This window comes from Vespa crabro, chromosome 2, assembly GCF_910589235.1.
Source record: "Vespa crabro chromosome 2, iyVesCrab1.2, whole genome shotgun sequence".
Taxonomy (NCBI): domain Eukaryota; kingdom Metazoa; phylum Arthropoda; class Insecta; order Hymenoptera; family Vespidae; genus Vespa; species Vespa crabro.
In genome coordinates this window covers 14776469-14792022 of record NC_060956.1, presented here as the reverse complement: position 1 = coordinate 14792022, position 15554 = coordinate 14776469, and the positions used below count along the sequence as shown (strand labels likewise).

General features: G+C 26.7%; 6 protein-coding genes across 10 annotated transcripts; 4 read left to right on the top strand and 2 right to left on the bottom strand.

Annotated features, from left to right (window-relative positions):
• Window positions 1-188: 188 nt before the first annotated feature.
• LOC124421819 (stAR-related lipid transfer protein 7, mitochondrial-like) lies at window positions 189-3564 on the top strand. Of its 2 annotated transcripts, none has more exons than XM_046957459.1 (6): window positions 189-879; window positions 1006-1160; window positions 1273-1535; window positions 1604-1731; window positions 2391-2530; window positions 2610-3564. In XM_046957459.1, exons 1-6 carry the CDS (start codon window positions 482-484, stop codon window positions 2996-2998), a joined length of 1473 nt encoding a protein of 490 aa, XP_046813415.1. In that variant the 5' UTR covers window positions 189-481; the 3' UTR covers window positions 2999-3564. The 2 variants fall into 2 exon arrangements, with proteins under 2 accessions (XP_046813415.1, XP_046813414.1); XM_046957458.1 differs by having other exon boundaries at window positions 190-879; window positions 1270-1535.
• Window positions 3565-3912: 348 nt separating this feature from the next.
• Window positions 3913-5788, bottom strand: LOC124421820 (DNA-directed primase/polymerase protein-like). Its single transcript, XM_046957460.1, has 3 exons — window positions 5402-5788; window positions 4449-5245; window positions 3913-4184 (listed from the first exon to the last, which is right to left on the bottom strand). Exons 1-3 carry the CDS (start codon window positions 5729-5731, stop codon window positions 3941-3943), a joined length of 1371 nt encoding a protein of 456 aa, XP_046813416.1. The 5' UTR covers window positions 5732-5788; the 3' UTR covers window positions 3913-3940.
• A 230-nt stretch (window positions 5789-6018) lies between these two features.
• LOC124421825 (60S ribosomal protein L29) lies at window positions 6019-6885 on the top strand. Its single transcript, XM_046957468.1, has 4 exons — window positions 6019-6088; window positions 6316-6375; window positions 6592-6656; window positions 6728-6885. Exons 2-4 carry the CDS (start codon window positions 6339-6341, stop codon window positions 6839-6841), a joined length of 216 nt encoding a protein of 71 aa, XP_046813424.1. The 5' UTR covers window positions 6019-6088; window positions 6316-6338; the 3' UTR covers window positions 6842-6885.
• Window positions 6886-7029: 144 nt separating this feature from the next.
• Window positions 7030-8296, top strand: LOC124421823 (phosphomevalonate kinase). 3 transcript variants are annotated; one of them, XM_046957464.1, is made up of 5 exons: window positions 7030-7282; window positions 7394-7438; window positions 7534-7739; window positions 7820-7969; window positions 8051-8296. In XM_046957464.1, exons 1-5 carry the CDS (start codon window positions 7146-7148, stop codon window positions 8170-8172), a joined length of 660 nt encoding a protein of 219 aa, XP_046813420.1. In that variant the 5' UTR covers window positions 7030-7145; the 3' UTR covers window positions 8173-8296. The 3 variants fall into 3 exon arrangements, with proteins under 3 accessions (XP_046813420.1, XP_046813421.1, XP_046813422.1); XM_046957465.1 differs by lacking the exon at window positions 7394-7438; XM_046957466.1 differs by lacking the exon at window positions 7394-7438 and having other exon boundaries at window positions 7040-7282; window positions 7539-7739.
• Window positions 8297-8430: 134 nt separating this feature from the next.
• Window positions 8431-11283, top strand: LOC124421821 (m7GpppN-mRNA hydrolase). Its single transcript, XM_046957461.1, has 5 exons — window positions 8431-8786; window positions 8923-9570; window positions 9662-9803; window positions 9904-10186; window positions 10298-11283. The coding sequence occupies exons 1-5, from the start codon at window positions 8740-8742 to the stop codon at window positions 10519-10521; spliced, it is 1344 nt and encodes a 447-aa protein (XP_046813417.1). The 5' UTR covers window positions 8431-8739; the 3' UTR covers window positions 10522-11283.
• Window positions 11284-11315: 32 nt separating this feature from the next.
• On the bottom strand, window positions 11316-12937 carry LOC124421822 (heme oxygenase 1). 2 transcript variants are annotated; one of them, XM_046957462.1, is made up of 3 exons: window positions 12621-12937; window positions 12110-12311; window positions 11316-11860 (listed from the first exon to the last, which is right to left on the bottom strand). In XM_046957462.1, the coding sequence occupies exons 1-3, from the start codon at window positions 12721-12723 to the stop codon at window positions 11425-11427; spliced, it is 741 nt and encodes a 246-aa protein (XP_046813418.1). In that variant the 5' UTR covers window positions 12724-12937; the 3' UTR covers window positions 11316-11424. The 2 variants fall into 2 exon arrangements, with proteins under 2 accessions (XP_046813418.1, XP_046813419.1); XM_046957463.1 differs by having other exon boundaries at window positions 12110-12308; window positions 12621-12934.
• Window positions 12938-15554: the final 2617 nt, after the last annotated feature.

Genomic DNA, 15554 nt, shown 5'->3' with positions numbered 1-15554 from the left:
AAATTTAATTACACTTAATTATTGAATCAATAAAAATCATCAAAAATGATGATTTCATCATCAAGAACAGAGTACGTTGATAATGTCAATATCTATACGTCGGTAACATTGGTAACGTTAGTAATGTCGGTAACACGTTGAGTACGTCGGTAATCTCGAATATATTTCTTAAATAATCGTGTATGTTACGTTTGAGGTTGTTGCTGCAATCAACTAATTGAACTTATCTATAGATATATTGAATCACTAAAAGTTACAATTGGTTATTTAACAAGGCTTGTTGGCAGAAGATCTAATGAAACACGTTTGCTTCATTCGTTAAATGTTTAAAGTATTCGAAAAAGAACATATAGTGGTATCTTTTATCCCGCGTACGTGAACTCAAGGCTTCAAAACGATTTTGGCTCAGTAACAAAACAGAAGCATGCCACGGTACTAATACGAAGTTAATAAACGAGAGCATAGCTTAATAATCAAAAGGATGTATTCGTGGCAACTATTCAATCTCATGCTAAAGCGAGTTAATTTTAAATATACTAATAGCAACGTCAACTTGTCCTCATTTTCTAGACGCTTTAATACTCGTATTAAATTTGGAGGTTATCGTAAAAGGATAGATTTGTGGTTTAAAGAGCAGAGCGCACAGGTAGCGAAGGCATGCACCAGGCAATGTGAATTTATAGTGGCACAACGCATTAAACGAAGTATTCAAATATGTCATCTCTATACAAAAATGTGGGATGAAGTGGCTCTGAAAGAAATTATTAAATTATGGAAAACGCGAGTTATAAGAAATTCTCGACAATTTCTAGTTGGTACTATTGGAGTGAGTGTGTATAATTGGGATCTTGAAAGAATATCCGACGAAGAAGTCAATAGGTAATGTTTCTTTTACACACTGTAACTTTGAAAAAAAAAAAAACATTTGTCTTATGTAATATATTTATTAGTTAAAGTTCTATACGTAATACAATATAGATACCATTATTTATGCTTGTACTATAGTTATAGCCAAGAAATAGAGGATATCTACAAATTAAGAGATTGTACTGTCATATGTACAAATTGTCACCTACGAATTATAATTGACAATGCTAGCAAACAACCCGGAATAGAATATTGCAAATGTGATGGTGTCAAAACAAATACAAATAAAGATCGTATGCTATAGATTATATTTCTTTTATCTATAAAATATAAATATAAAATATTCTATATTTTATTTTTCTATATTTGTTTATAACAACTTATAGTTAATCTTTTATTTAGCAGACGGATGGCAACCATATATTGAACGTCAAGATATGTTAGTCTGGAGACGACAGGAACCGGATACTGGTTTATTTGCATATAAAGTATACGGATCTTTCCCGGATGTCACAGCTGAGGATTTTTTACAAGTACAAATTGATATAGATTATAGGAAACAATGGGATACAACTGCTCAAGAATTACAAATTATTGATACTGATCCACGATCTACAAAATCTAATAATCATAGTGCTGATGTTATATATTGGGAAATGATTTGGCCTGTATGAGTTTAAGTTTTATTAAATAGTTAAAAATTATATAAATATATTAACAAATTATATATTTACAGAAATTATTTGCTAATCGAGATTATGTATATCAACGTAGATGGGTTATAGATAAAGATAAAAGGGTGGTAGTTATTGTTAGTAAAGGAACTGACCATCCAAATGCACCTGTTAAACCTGGAACTCATAGGTATGTTCGTAAGTAAACTTACAAGCATAAATTTAACCCTTATCCGAGCGAAACGAATTCGATGAACTTATGCTTATTTTTTTTTTAATAATATAAATAGTATTTAAGGTACTTAAAATTCTTTTCTTGTATTCTTTTAATATGTCAAGTTAATTATGACCTTTTAAGTACAAAATGTTGACTTTTTCGGAAGTGAAAAAAATTCAAATATATGATTTTATTGATAAGTGATCAGTAAGTCTTTCAGACTCTGAGCTATTTTTTCAGAAACCTCCAGAAATCTGGTAGGTTCTCAATGCATTTTAGAATGAATGATAAAAGGCGATCGCAAGATAATTCCAACAAAATGCATAAAAGGTTTAGTAAGCTGAAAATTGCAACTTTTATGATTCTATAACAATTATAGTAGTTAATTCATTTAATCCTTATTATACCCTAATAAATAAGTTATTCAAAAGTTATGTATTATTACAAATTTATCTCGAAAAGAAAGTATACTCTTCATTAATATAGTGTGATATACTCATATATTCTAATGGACTCCAACTGCATGTCTATATTACATAAATAGACCATCCGGATAAGGGTTAAGTAGAAAATTCATAAATTATATGCTCAAAATAATTATCATATAATAATATAAGTTATAAATACAATAGAGTAAGAACATATTGGTCATACATGGTGATTAAACCTTACAAGGATTTTCATCAGCCTGGTATCGAGTTTGGCTTAACTTACTTTGATGATCCTGGTATGAGAGTGCCATCAGCTATCACTGCATGGGTAGCAATTGCAGGTATACTATTGTAATTCACAAATATCTCTATTATATAACAAATATTTCTTATTATATAATAAGTATCTCTATTATATAGGTTTGTCAGATTTTTTAACTCGCATGAGACAAGCATCGAAAGATTACAAAAAATATAAAACGAAGCAAAACAATGTGACATCCAATAATCATAATGTAATGGGCCAAGATAATCTTCCTGAATATGACGATTTACATAAAGATATGAATAGAACAGAAAAAGATAAAAACTTTAGAGAATATGAGATCGTAAAAGAAGATAATTCAAAACATGGTGAAGTCATTCAACATACCAAACCATTAGAAGTTATGCAATCTATGAACGAAAAAACTGATATAGAAGAAAATAATGTAGAAGAAAATGAAGACAAAGATAATGTTGCTAATCCAATGTCTCAAGATAAAGGAGGTTTATTAAACTACTTTTTTTTGAGTAGATTATTTGCGTGACAAGGAATTGTAGTCTTTATTTTTATACAAATAATTTGGAATATTGAAGCCTTTTTCATGATTTCACATGAAAATAACTTTAATTTCAGTTTCAATTTAATTACAAATACGTTGATTTATTTTATTAGTACAATAAAAAAATAATACGTATTTTTTTATTTTGATTATATACGGAAAATTTCAAGAATATTATAGAAATATATATTTTCAATATTCAAATTATTTTTCGAGATTACTTATTATTGCATTATAGATTCAGAATGCAAAAAAGAAGTAAATTTGATAAGCAGATTTTAAGACTCTGTCATTGAAAATCTAGACTATTTTATCAGTGTATGATTTATGCATTTATTGCAGTTGTACAAATCAATATAGCTAATGATCAATAATACATCGTATTTATGTATGATACTGAAGTATACTGTGAAATTAAGAGAATCAAGAAATACTAAATAGAAGAAATCTATTATTTTGTAACTAATTGAATCATCTAATATTAGCATATATACTTTTCATTTACTTTAATACATTATTTTAACTGTACAGTTATATACTGTTCAGTATTTTAATTGCGTAATTTATTTTAATAAAGTTGCCTTTATCTACAATCACCAACACAATCTACTGCTTTTAAATCTATTTTTTATGATGTATACATCCGCTCTCATTGTAATTGCATCCATTGACTATCATTGCTTAATTTCCATTTATTTATTTTTTGATTTATACAAAGCAGGAAAATACAAAAGACCAAATGATATCATATAGTAGTACTATTACATTATTATTTACCAATACTTCAGTAATATTAGAATGAAAAGTATATAGTATAAAAATAAAATCATATATTAGAGAAAATTAAAAATGTTTATAATCGTATATAAAAATATATAATCGTATATAAAAAAATCGTATATAAAATATTATATTTTTATTCATTAATTACACATTTGTTACTTCAGTTAAACTATCATAATATATTTCTTCTGCTAATATAGCACAAGAAATAAATGCTTCGTCCTCTGAATCCAATTGAAAATTGATTTCTTCAGGAAGCTTTTTTGGACTAGATATAAAATCAGAACAATTTTCATCATGACATTTCTGATACATAACTTGTTTAGTTAAGTCAACGATCCAATAGATATTATTACTTTTGTGCCATCTTCCTATATTCTCACAATACCTATGCAATATTTCAAACAAAGTATTTTATATAAATTTATGATAATTCATTTTTAATAGAAATTATTAATATGTAATTTATTTTACTTGAAGTGTATGTTTTATTATTATCCAGCATCAATCTTTATAACCTTAAAAATATAAAAAAAAGTATGAAGAAAAAGACTGAAAAATCACTCTTTAAAAAATTCCTTAGTAATAATAATAATAAAATATACACTCCATATAAGACAATATTATGAATTATAAATTTAAGTATTAATACCTGTAACCAACGATTTCATAAATTAGTATCCTCAATTGTTCATTATATCTACATTGACGTATTTTTCCTGGTTTAATAATATTTAATATATATTTATCAATTTCAGGATACTGTGATGATATATTATGACTTGTTAAGTTTATTTGTCGCGCTTGTTCTTTGTTTGAGTGTCTTGTAACCCGTGCCTCATCATTAGCAAACTCAAGTAAAATTAAATCTTTTTTTCTTGGAAAATATGTTACTAAAGAATTGATAAAAAATTCTAACTCTTGCTCCTTGTACATGTTTGGTAATGTGTATTTAGAATCAGATGAAATTTCCAAATGAGACTGTTTACCCCATTTAGTAGATTTGTATATTCTAAAATGTCTATTTTTTGTATAAACACCAACATCAATAAACAATTTTCTTTCACTTTTCGTATTAATATATATAAATAACTCTTCAATATTAATTTTATTGAAAGTACTTAAAATGTCGTGCTGTGTTTCAGTATTATTTAAATAATTTGTTATTTCCATACAGACATATTTCATAAATCTTCCGACATGAAAATTATCTTTAAAAGCAACATCTTTGATAGCAAATATTAAATGTCTACTAAATTTTTCATTGTTTGTAGAATCCAAATTAATAATATTAGATTTATTGCATGGAAGATGCCATTCTTTTAACATAAATGCACACAAAATATCAATAAGTGTGCTAGTCATACGTGAGCCATTACTTTTAGGATTCAATTCGAATAGAAATTCCAAATCCACATATAACCAACATGGAGCTCTTTCTGGTATAACCTAAATTAAAATTACGTTATGAATTTCTTCTTTGTTATAAGCAAATATAATTTTTTTATTTTACGATTGTTATATATAAAGATGTAAAGGTAAATGTTTATAGAAAAGGTCAATTGAAACGTCCTAAAAATCTATTGTTTATCATTAAATAGTCACCTCATAGGAGCATCTTGATTCAGGAGGTCTATCTTTATAGTACCACCAATAAACTTCGGGATGAGCTACAACAAATTTTCTAACTCCATTATCCTGTTGATAAACAAACGTACAAAGCATTTCATTATCATTGGCATGTCTACTGGCCACATCTAGTGCTTCTGCTTGTTTATAAAATTCAGCCCAAAACTGTGGTGGACCCAAAATATGGTCAGGCATTTTTCTTAAATAATTTATGTTCAATTTGTTTTTTAATTTCTTTCTTCTATCAATGGCTTGTAATTTAGCCATCTTTTGACCATAAAATTGTTCTGGATTCAACACATCCATTTTAATAAAAACGCGGCAACAAACAGAAAACTTCTTACTTCAATGCTACCAATATTAAAATTTATACATATATTTATTCATTTGAATAATAATAATAATAATAATATTAGATTTAACTTACAAAGATTTGTCTATTAATAAAAATCAAAGTAATATATTAAACATTAATATATTTATATTTCTTTTTATACTTTCCTTTATTTTTGCATGCTATAAATAGTTGTGTAGAAGAGTTTTTATTGGCTCATGTTTAAGCCAGTGATTTGATTGGTAACTAGATACACTATACGTAATGTTGTGTAGATACACGACTCTCTTTATTGTTTGTTCCTTTTCCGAAAACTGCGTTACAGTCTTGTACGTTCTTAATATGTTATTTTAAAAAATCTTTTTAATCCTGCTTTTTTAAGACAAATTAAAAAATTATATATCTTTCAAATTGTAATAATATTCATTTTAGCTTTTCCATTTGTTCGTATGAATCATAAATTTTTTTAATAGTGTATTTTATTACGTTAAACATAACCTTAATTGTCGTTATACGTAAACACATGTAAGATTAATTTTTCTATTTAATATTTCAGCAATTTTCCAAGTAAAATAAAAAATGGCTAAGTCAAAAAATCATACTAATCATAACCAAAGTAAGTAAACGTGTATTAAATTTGATTCAAATCTCTTCGATTTTGATGTAGATTTTATATTTGATAGTATGAGTCTGATACTAAATTTTTATTATAAATGTGTGTTTATATAAAAATTATAACGCAATTTTAAAAGATTAATAGATTTTTAATGTTTACATAAAATTAATGAATTGATGTATTTATATCATACGAGGTTTGTTTTAATTTTTTTAGATAGAAAAGCGCATCGCAATGGCATTAAAAAGCCCAAGCGCTATAGGCATGAATCTACGCTAGGGGTAAGTGTATTTCAATTAATCTAATTAAGTCTATTAACTTTAAAAAAATTTTATAAAAATTAATATTACAGATGGATTTAAAGTTCTTGAGGAATCAACGATTCGCAAAAAAACACAATCTTAAGCCACAGGCTCAATTAAAGAGGGCAGAAAAGCGAAAAGCTCTTCGTGAAGCTAAAAAATAAGTTGTATTATGTTTTTACTAAAATAAAAATCTAATATTACTTTATATTTGCTTTATTTTTCCTATAGGCTTCATTGAAAATTATTTGGAATTGATATATCGCATTAATCTTACCATAGTATATTACAATTACTATTTATATTTTTTGGTATAAATCCTTAGTATTATTTTACTTAATTACGTAATAAATTGACAAATGACTAAACAACATTTAAATGTAAAAAGAAGATAATTATTTATGAACTGGTAAAATTCTAAAAATTGTAGTTTAATTTGTAGAATGACTAAAGTAGTAAGTAACTAATATGGCTACGATAGCGAATATGATGGATGATACTACAGCGCATAATTTTAAAAATTCAAAAAAGCCGAAGTATATTTTACTTTTTAGTGGGAAACGAAAGTGTGGAAAAGATTTTATTACAGATATCTTGCATACAAGGTATAGTAATTTATTCACTGTTTATAATTATGTACGTAATAAGTTGTTTACGTGGAAGATATTAATGCAAGATATTAATGCAAGATAAATCAGCATGTTGAAATATTTCAGAAATATTTTCAAGTATATGATATTAATATTCATAAAAAATTATTTGTACGTAAAATAATAGAGATCAATTTTTTAAATGTTTAATATATTTTATTAATTTATTTTTATAAATATATTTTATACATTTATTTTTAACCTAGATTAGGTGATCATGAAAGTGTAATTATAAAACTGTCCGGACCAATAAAAACTTATTGGTCAAAAAATGCAGGTCTTGATTTAAATAAATTATTAGATGCCAGTGAATATAAGGAACAGTATCGCTATGAAATGATCAAATGGAGTGAGTCTATAAGAAAAAAAGATAATGGATATTTTTGTCGTGCTGCTATTGATATGTATGATGGTAATGCAGAACAAATATTTTGATTATATTTACATATAATAGAACATTGAACTTTTAAAGTATTTTTAAGTGCTTTTTAGCATATGATAAACCAATCTGGATAATAAGCGATACTCGTCGAAAAACTGATATTCAATGGTTTAAAGAAAATTATGTAGATCTTTGTAAAACAATCCGTATAATTACTAAAGTAGAAATAAGACAACAACGTGGATGGAAATTTATAGCAGGTAAAAATTATAAGCTGTAAAACACAATTATAGTCTAATATTTAAAATTTTAAAGTGTATTTAAACAATAATTATTTTTAGATATTGATAATGCAGAAACAGAATGTGATCTGGATGATTTTGATAGCTGGGATTTACAAGTTGAAAATAATGATAATGATTTAGAAACTGTTTTACAACAAATATTAAAATTAATTAGTTAATAGATTATATGAAAGATGTATAAAATTTAACATGTTTACTTAACCTGTATAAATTTTTATTACACATATTTAATTTTGCATGTATCTTTATGGCTAATTGAAAAATAAATTATAATTAAACTTATTATAGAAAGAATATTACTTATTATAAAATAATATTAATAACATTTTTGTTAAAAAAAAGATGATAACTCATACGATACTCCTTGCATTATTCTTTAATAATTTGTATAATCATATAAACAAAATTTTCAGTAAGGAAATATTAGGAGTATAAAGAAGTTATTCAACATTACAATGAATTATTCTCTTGCTTGAAAACTTCTTTCACAAATTACGAGTATATGCTTATTTTCATGCAGATATCAGTCATTTAATACACGATGCGTGCGCATATACATGAAGTTTTCTGCGATTAAAATAATTCTTTGTACGTACTTTAAATGTTACCGAAAATGCTTATGTTTTTATTTTAAAGTTTGCTCTAAACCAAGAAGTGCATCATTATAATTGAGAATTAGTTCTTTGTTTATTACAATATTTCAAGCAGAGAACGTCAATCGTAAAATGGTTGAACATTCAATTCCTTCCGATATTCTCGATGACCTTAGTAGGTTAGTTACATCTGTTTTTGTTCTTTTTATTAGATACACGATTGAGTACTAATCTTTTAATATCAAAAATTTTATAAAATTATAAGAAGAATGTAGAGAGATAAAGATACTCAGAATGGCATTTATTTTATTACAGCCGGTTTATTATTAATGTACCTGAAGAAGAAAGGAAAGATTTAGTTCGAATATGCTTTCAAATAGAACTTGCTCATTGGTTTTACTTAGATTTTTATTGCATAGAAGAAAATCCAAAATTAAAAACATGTAGTATGAAGGAATTCGCTACACATATTTTTCAACACATTCCATTTTTAAAGCCACATGTTGCAAATATAGATACGGTTTTAGAACAATGGAGAGAATATAAACAAAATGTGCCAACATTTGGAGCAATTGTTTTAAACGAAGACTTAACAAAAGTATTATTAGTACAAAGTTATTGGGCTAAAAGTAGTTGGGGCTTTCCAAAAGGCAAAGTAAATGAAGATGAAGATCCTTCACATTGTGCTGTTCGAGAAGTATTGGAAGAAACTGGCTTTGATATATCAAATTTAATAGATAAAGACGAATATATAGAATCTGTTATAAATGACCAAATTGTTCGATTATATATAATATCAGGTGTACAAAAAGATACCAAGTTTCAACCTAAAACTAGAAAAGAAATAAAGAATGTTGAATGGTTTTCACTGGCTGATTTGCCTAGCAATAAAAAAGATATGACACCCAAAGTAAAGATGGGAGTTGGACCAAATGCATTTTTTATGGTTGTTCCGTTTGTAAAGTAAGCATTCTTATGATTCATTGTTTGAAAAATAACAATGACAATGCAATAATTTTTTCTTAAGTAAAATACAGTAATATATATGACATAGGAAAATGAAACGTTGGGTACAAGAGAAGCAACAGCGTGAAAAAAATTTAATTACAAGGAGACATAGGCATAAATCATTGGGGGATGTTGAATCAATTTCTAAAAGTAAACGGCAACAACAGTTATTTTCTCAAACGGTTCAAGTAAAGAAACATTTTATATTAACTAGGTATACGTATATATATATGTATTCAGATCTATGTAGTATTTATATTGAAATATTTTTTTATGTAACACTTATAGAATGAGGTCCTAGATTTTAAAAGCGTTCGACAATCAAATACTTCACCAGCTAGAAGTCGTCGTAGCTTATACGATAATAAAAATGCCTTATCAAAAGCAGCATTTAAGCGTAATTTGTTTGGTGAACAAAGTGGCGATCGTTCGCCATTTACTTTAGCTAAACAGTTGACAGATAGTCCACAGGGTCAACAGTCATATTCATTTTTAAATGACCCTGCCATTCAATCGGTTAAATGTAATGATTTTAATTATAAAGGAAGAAAATCTGAAGAAGGAATTAAAGGTTAGATGATTTTGAATTATATACTAAAAATTTATTTCAACTTAAATTAGTCAAATAACTTTTTCTCTTTCATATAGTGTATATATGATAAGTAAAAATTTTATATTTCAGGTTTACCAGAAGGAAATATCAAATCATTATTATTTGGCGAAGCTGCTCGTAAATTAAAAACGGATTTTAAAGCAATACCTTCTCCATTTACGAGTATGGAATGTAGTATTCCAACGTTTCCACCACCAATTCGCTTTAGGTTACATGAATATTCATCAGAATTGTGTTCTAAAATTTGGATACATTTTAAATTTGATAAACAGGCAATTCTGAATTGTTTGTAAAATAGAAACAATAATTATATCGCGTAGACCAAAAAGAGTTTAAACTAATGGGTAAATCCGATATTGCAGTCTACTCTTTACAAGTATATTTTCTCTTGAAAGCATATTTCTAAGCATAAGACATAAATGATCCGTGTATAAAAACTTTGATATATTCTGTAGATAATATTATTGTAATGGATGGTATTTCGTGTAGATATATACTTACAAAATAGTATTTCCTGAAATAGTCTTACAAAACATATCTCAAAGCAATTTGCATAAATTTTGATTATATTAAATTTATCATCATATGGCATATTTATTTACAGTAGTGCAATAAATTAATACCTTCTTAACTTTTTATTTTGACAATGTATACTTTATATAATTTGGAGCTATATTTTCAGTACTATACAAATAGTAATAAATGTATATTCTTTGAATTGCATCACATGAAAAATGTTCAAGTTCGCATACATAAAAATACGATGGAGCAGTATTTGATATTGTCTTTAACTATTTTTGAAGTTTTCGTATAGTTTTTTTATTACATACAACAAAGAAGTTGTTGTTTTGTACAAGTTTACGTCAAGACAATTATCGTTGGAATAATAATATAACTTAGGTAGATTTTTATTTTAACTAAATGTTATCATAATCCATTTTAATGTCAAAATATCAGTAAGGTATATATGTTGTACGATCACACCTAAGATCCTTACGTTGCTTAATAATTTTTGTATTTACTAATAAAATATACTAAAGTATTTTGTAAACGAATAACTCTATCAATAATTAAGAACAATGATATGTTCACTTAAGAAAAAATATGAATAATTTATTTTCAAGAAACAGTGCAATTAGTAAAAATATATACACATAATTTTAGAAAAGATCATAGAGAATGGTTTATTATTGCTATTATTTAAAAAAGACTAGGAAGACAATGAGAATAAGTATGAGTGCACTAATGAAATAAAATAATTTTTTAAAGATAACAGTGCCTGCACCACGTACACTTCTAATAATCTCATTGTTTAAGGCATAAACTATTTTACTTTCTTCAATGAGTTTATTCTTAGTATCTTCATCCAATGTTTCGGCTATTTTATTCATCGCTTCACGTAAATCATGTTTTAATTCAAAAATGCTATGATTTCCAAAGTCCGTAATATTATTGCCACAAGTAGTTACTTCTTTGAAAAGTGAAATTTTTTGCATAAGTTGCCTTTTCCGTCGCAAAATAATTCCTCCACTAAGAAGACCCATATAAAGATGATAAATATATGCCATGAGTAAAGTGGGCTCGGTGTCTTCGATCTCTCTTAAACGCATCAGGTATTTAATAACGCTGTCTCTAAAATAGGGTAATGCATTGAAATAAATAAATATAACACTTTTATAATTATTTTCTGTAAAATTTGATCATTTACTAAAGTTAACTTAGATGAAATAAACAAGAAAAAAATTAAAATAATATGAAAATAATATTCTATATTTGTAAGTAGTTTAAAAAAGAAAAAAATTTCTATTTCTATGAAGCATAATTTTAAACATCAATATTAATGCAAAGAAAGTAAGCTGTCAGATGTCCTATGTAAAATACCTAGGACTATAGTTTTTCATCCATCCCTTTCCCAAATAGTATTCAAGATCTTGTTCAAAAGCCTCAGTACGCTGTAACTCGGTAAGTCGTAATAATCCAATTTTTGTGTTTTTTAATCTAATCATAGCACCTTCTAAGTAGCGGAAAATTTCGTAGAAGACCAGAAGACCATCAGCCCATACAGAATCATCGAGAAATCCTACTTAGAAGGATAAAGCTCATCGATATGAGAGTATAAGTTTAATCTAATGCGATGCAAAGCACTAATAATAGTAATAATAATAGTAATAATAATAATAATAATAATAATAATAATAATAATAATAATAATAATAATAAAAGAAGACTATTGCCCAAGCTTAGTTAATAATGTTGATCGCTTGTACAGAAAAACGATTATACAGAAAACATTCAGTATATATGTATGTATATAATGTGATATATACACATTATAATTTTCACATATGTACATATATATAATAATTATGTCTTAACATTTTGTGCATCTTACCGAATGCTAATTTTGCGTTTACCAAAGCATCACTGATGGCATGAATTTCTCTTGTAGCTTTTCGCATTTTTTTACAAAACGTATCTTCTTCTTTGTCCGTCATTTTTGCAAGGGATGTAAACGACTCGTCGCAAAAACCTCGAATGAAGTATTCGTCGATAAATTTACGTTGTCATTTTACCGAATTTCCGCGCGCTTCGGACCTCGTTACAGAACCGTCACTCCAGAAATACCATTGCCATTATGTCGACGTTCCTTATCTAGTTACTCGTCCTGTCGTCGTCGTCGTCGTCTCTCATCTCTACACTCTGCGCGTTCGTAATATACCATTACGAATATTGCTCGTTCGTAAAAGCATTAAAAGATGTCGGTACGTTCTCTTTTTAATAAATAATATATATGATTTGATTATATAAAAACAATTTTCTTTTTCATATTTTATCTAATAATTTATATTAAAAATAATAATTGTCTTCATAAATGTGTTACAGTGTGTATTTGCAGACGCAACTTTTACTAATAATCATTTTTAAATCGAAGCCTCATCCGCATTACATCCTATCGGAAATATCACTTGAAATTCTCTCTTTTGTGTTTCTAATGTTCATGGTTTTATTACGTGAAAATTTCGCGGTAAAAAATTTATATATAAATGTAAATGGAATAAAAGAAATACAGATTTCTTACAATAATATAATAATATAATATTCATACTATCATTCTACAATGATTTCGAAAAAACAAAAAAAGGTGTATGAATGTTTAAAGAAAAAACCTAAATAAATATAAGAGATCATTTTAACCTACTTATTTCCACGTCGAAAACGTAAGTAAAAATAAAAGATATTAGTTTTATCGCAATATGGAGGACGATTTCTTTTCTTTGATATCTTGGTAGTGTAAAAATTTTTCATGTGAAAATTATAAATAGAAAAATATCTTTTTTTGACACATTCAAGAATTTCTTTGAAATGCTTGTCGTATTTGTGTCCAACAACCGCGTTTTACTGCTTAGAGAAAGGAATCCGCGCAGACCGCAAGATGTCTAGCTGCCGCGCAAGATAACAGGAGAACATATTGTACATGGATTGCCAGACGTGCATACTTTGAATTGCGGAACTGGTTCAAGCTACTTTTATTATACATATATACAATACATACTTAAGCAATAACATCACATCGATTTTTATATTAATTCCAATTTTTTTCTTATTTTTTTTTTAGATATTATTTCAAAAGAATATTATTTATTACATATATATTAAAAATTAATTTTTTAAGATTAAGTATATTGAAAAATTTCTTATTCCCTAAAAAATATCGTATTATAATTTATCTCATTTTATTAATATTATATTTTATTTAATAAGTTAGAAAGATATAGTATTGTATGTTTTTTCGCACAATAATATTGATCAACTATATCGACCTAATTGAATTACTTTTATATATATGTGTAAATATATACATATTTACATATAAAATACATATATACATATATATACATACTTAAGCAGTTATATTTCATCAGTTTGTTAATTAATTCTATGTTTTTTTTTTCTGTATTTCCAGATACTACTTTAAAAAAAGATTGACCAATCTTTATATCTATTATTCATTAAAAATTAATTTGTTAAGGTTAGGTAAATCGAAAATTCTCTTATTCGTAAAAATTCATAATGATTAATCTAATTTTATTAATGTATTATATTTTATATATTAGGATAGAAAAATAAAGTGCTTATTGCTCTGTATGACGATATTGGTTATTAAATAACACGGCATTATATACGTGTGAGTGCATCCCTCTCTTCGAACGAAAGAAGAACACGTTCATCGTGTATACGCACGCGCCGCCTAGAGGCCAAGTAGTGCGTTGACCTTCGCTAAGGAAGTGCCCATGTCCCCAGGCCGGGTCACACTCGAGTCTTGCGATCGTAGGAAAACATGTACGATAGAAGTACACACAACACGAGTCGCGAACTCATTTTGAAGATACGTTCACATCGAAACAGTTAAAAGAGTAAATAATAATTAAGAAAAATACGAAAGAATACTTCTATTATAAATATTTTTTAAGATAATATTATACTACGTGTATAGATAATTTGCATGTAATTCTTTTTTATTTTAGATTGAAGTATAACACACGTTTGTTTTCATACTTCGCGTATTATGTAAAACAAATTTAAAAAGATACTTTTGCCATGAACATTTTCCAGGATAATTTATTACTTAAAAAATTTTTTTTTCATTTTAGCTTAAAGTATAACATATACATTTTCATGCTTCATATACGAAATAAGAGAAATCAAAAAAGATACTTTTGTTATGAACTTTTTTCAATATAATATTATGGTACTTATACAAATAATTATTTACAATGTCCTTTTTTTTTTATTATTTTAGAGAAAATTGTAGCACATAAGTGTGAAAGCTTCTTTAACCTTATTTTTATCGGTCATTAGGTTTCGTCTCCTTCCGGAGCTTTCTTCTTCTGCTGCCCTGCTTCCAAGTATTTGCTAAAGGCGGTACGACGTTACAAGAGACTCCACCCATAAGGCTGACACGAACACGTCCAGTACTTGGATCCTTCTCTTTTAGATAACACCTTACCAAGAAGGATGTAAAGGTATCATGGATATGTAGATATTGTTCCTTTTCAATGAACTGGTCTTTTCGGATACTCCTATATTACGCCCTTATAAAACAATCAACGTTGTATTATTGTACATTAAACATACTGTTGATATTTAATTAATACTTTGTTATTATTTCGATTCTATTGATATTTTCGTTTATGTTAAACTTATTTATACTATATGGAATAGTTTTGTTATATAGAGATATTATATTAATTAAATTTCATAACGACGTTAAGTAGACTTTCAAAACATTAGTTTTTATACATTTGTCAAGTAAAATAAAATAAAA

Bases quoted from the DNA above. Each gene is read 5' to 3' on its own strand.
- LOC124421819 (XM_046957458.1), top strand. From the start codon at position 482: ATGTATTCGTGGCAACTATTCAATCTCATGCTAAAGCGAGTTAATTTT. The intron at 880-1,005 runs GTAATGTTTCTT...CTTGTACTATAG, and splicing joins TCCGACGAAGAAGTCAATAG to TTATAGCCAAGAAATAGAGG. The intron at 2,531-2,609 runs GTATACTATTGT...TCTATTATATAG, and splicing joins TGCATGGGTAGCAATTGCAG to GTTTGTCAGATTTTTTAACT.
- LOC124421820 (XM_046957460.1), bottom strand. From the start codon at position 5,731: ATGGATGTGTTGAATCCAGAACAATTTTATGGTCAAAAGATGGCTAAA. The intron at 5,246-5,401 runs GTGACTATTTAA...ATTTTAATTTAG, and splicing joins AATCAAGATGCTCCTATGAG to GTTATACCAGAAAGAGCTCC. The intron at 4,185-4,448 runs GTATTAATACTT...AATATTGCATAG, and splicing joins TATGAAATCGTTGGTTACAG to GTATTGTGAGAATATAGGAA.
- LOC124421825 (XM_046957468.1), top strand. From the start codon at position 6,339: ATGGCTAAGTCAAAAAATCATACTAATCATAACCAAA. The intron at 6,376-6,591 runs GTAAGTAAACGT...TAATTTTTTTAG, and splicing joins TCATACTAATCATAACCAAA to ATAGAAAAGCGCATCGCAAT. The intron at 6,657-6,727 runs GTAAGTGTATTT...TTAATATTACAG, and splicing joins GGCATGAATCTACGCTAGGG to ATGGATTTAAAGTTCTTGAG.
- LOC124421823 (XM_046957464.1), top strand. From the start codon at position 7,146: ATGGCTACGATAGCGAATATGATGGATGATACTACAGCGCATAATTTT. The intron at 7,740-7,819 runs GTAATGCAGAAC...AGTGCTTTTTAG, and splicing joins TGCTATTGATATGTATGATG to CATATGATAAACCAATCTGG. The intron at 7,970-8,050 runs GTAAAAATTATA...AATTATTTTTAG, and splicing joins TGGATGGAAATTTATAGCAG to ATATTGATAATGCAGAAACA.
- LOC124421821 (XM_046957461.1), top strand. From the start codon at position 8,740: ATGGTTGAACATTCAATTCCTTCCGATATTCTCGATGACCTTAGTAG. The intron at 9,571-9,661 runs GTAAGCATTCTT...TATATGACATAG, and splicing joins ATGGTTGTTCCGTTTGTAAA to GAAAATGAAACGTTGGGTAC. The intron at 9,804-9,903 runs GTAAAGAAACAT...TAACACTTATAG, and splicing joins TATTTTCTCAAACGGTTCAA to AATGAGGTCCTAGATTTTAA.
- LOC124421822 (XM_046957462.1), bottom strand. From the start codon at position 12,723: ATGACGGACAAAGAAGAAGATACGTTTTGTAAAAAAATGCGAAAAGCT. The intron at 12,312-12,620 runs GTAAGATGCACA...TATCCTTCTAAG, and splicing joins AAACGCAAAATTAGCATTCG to TAGGATTTCTCGATGATTCT. The intron at 11,861-12,109 runs GTATTTTACATA...ACCCTATTTTAG, and splicing joins ATGAAAAACTATAGTCCTAG to AGACAGCGTTATTAAATACC.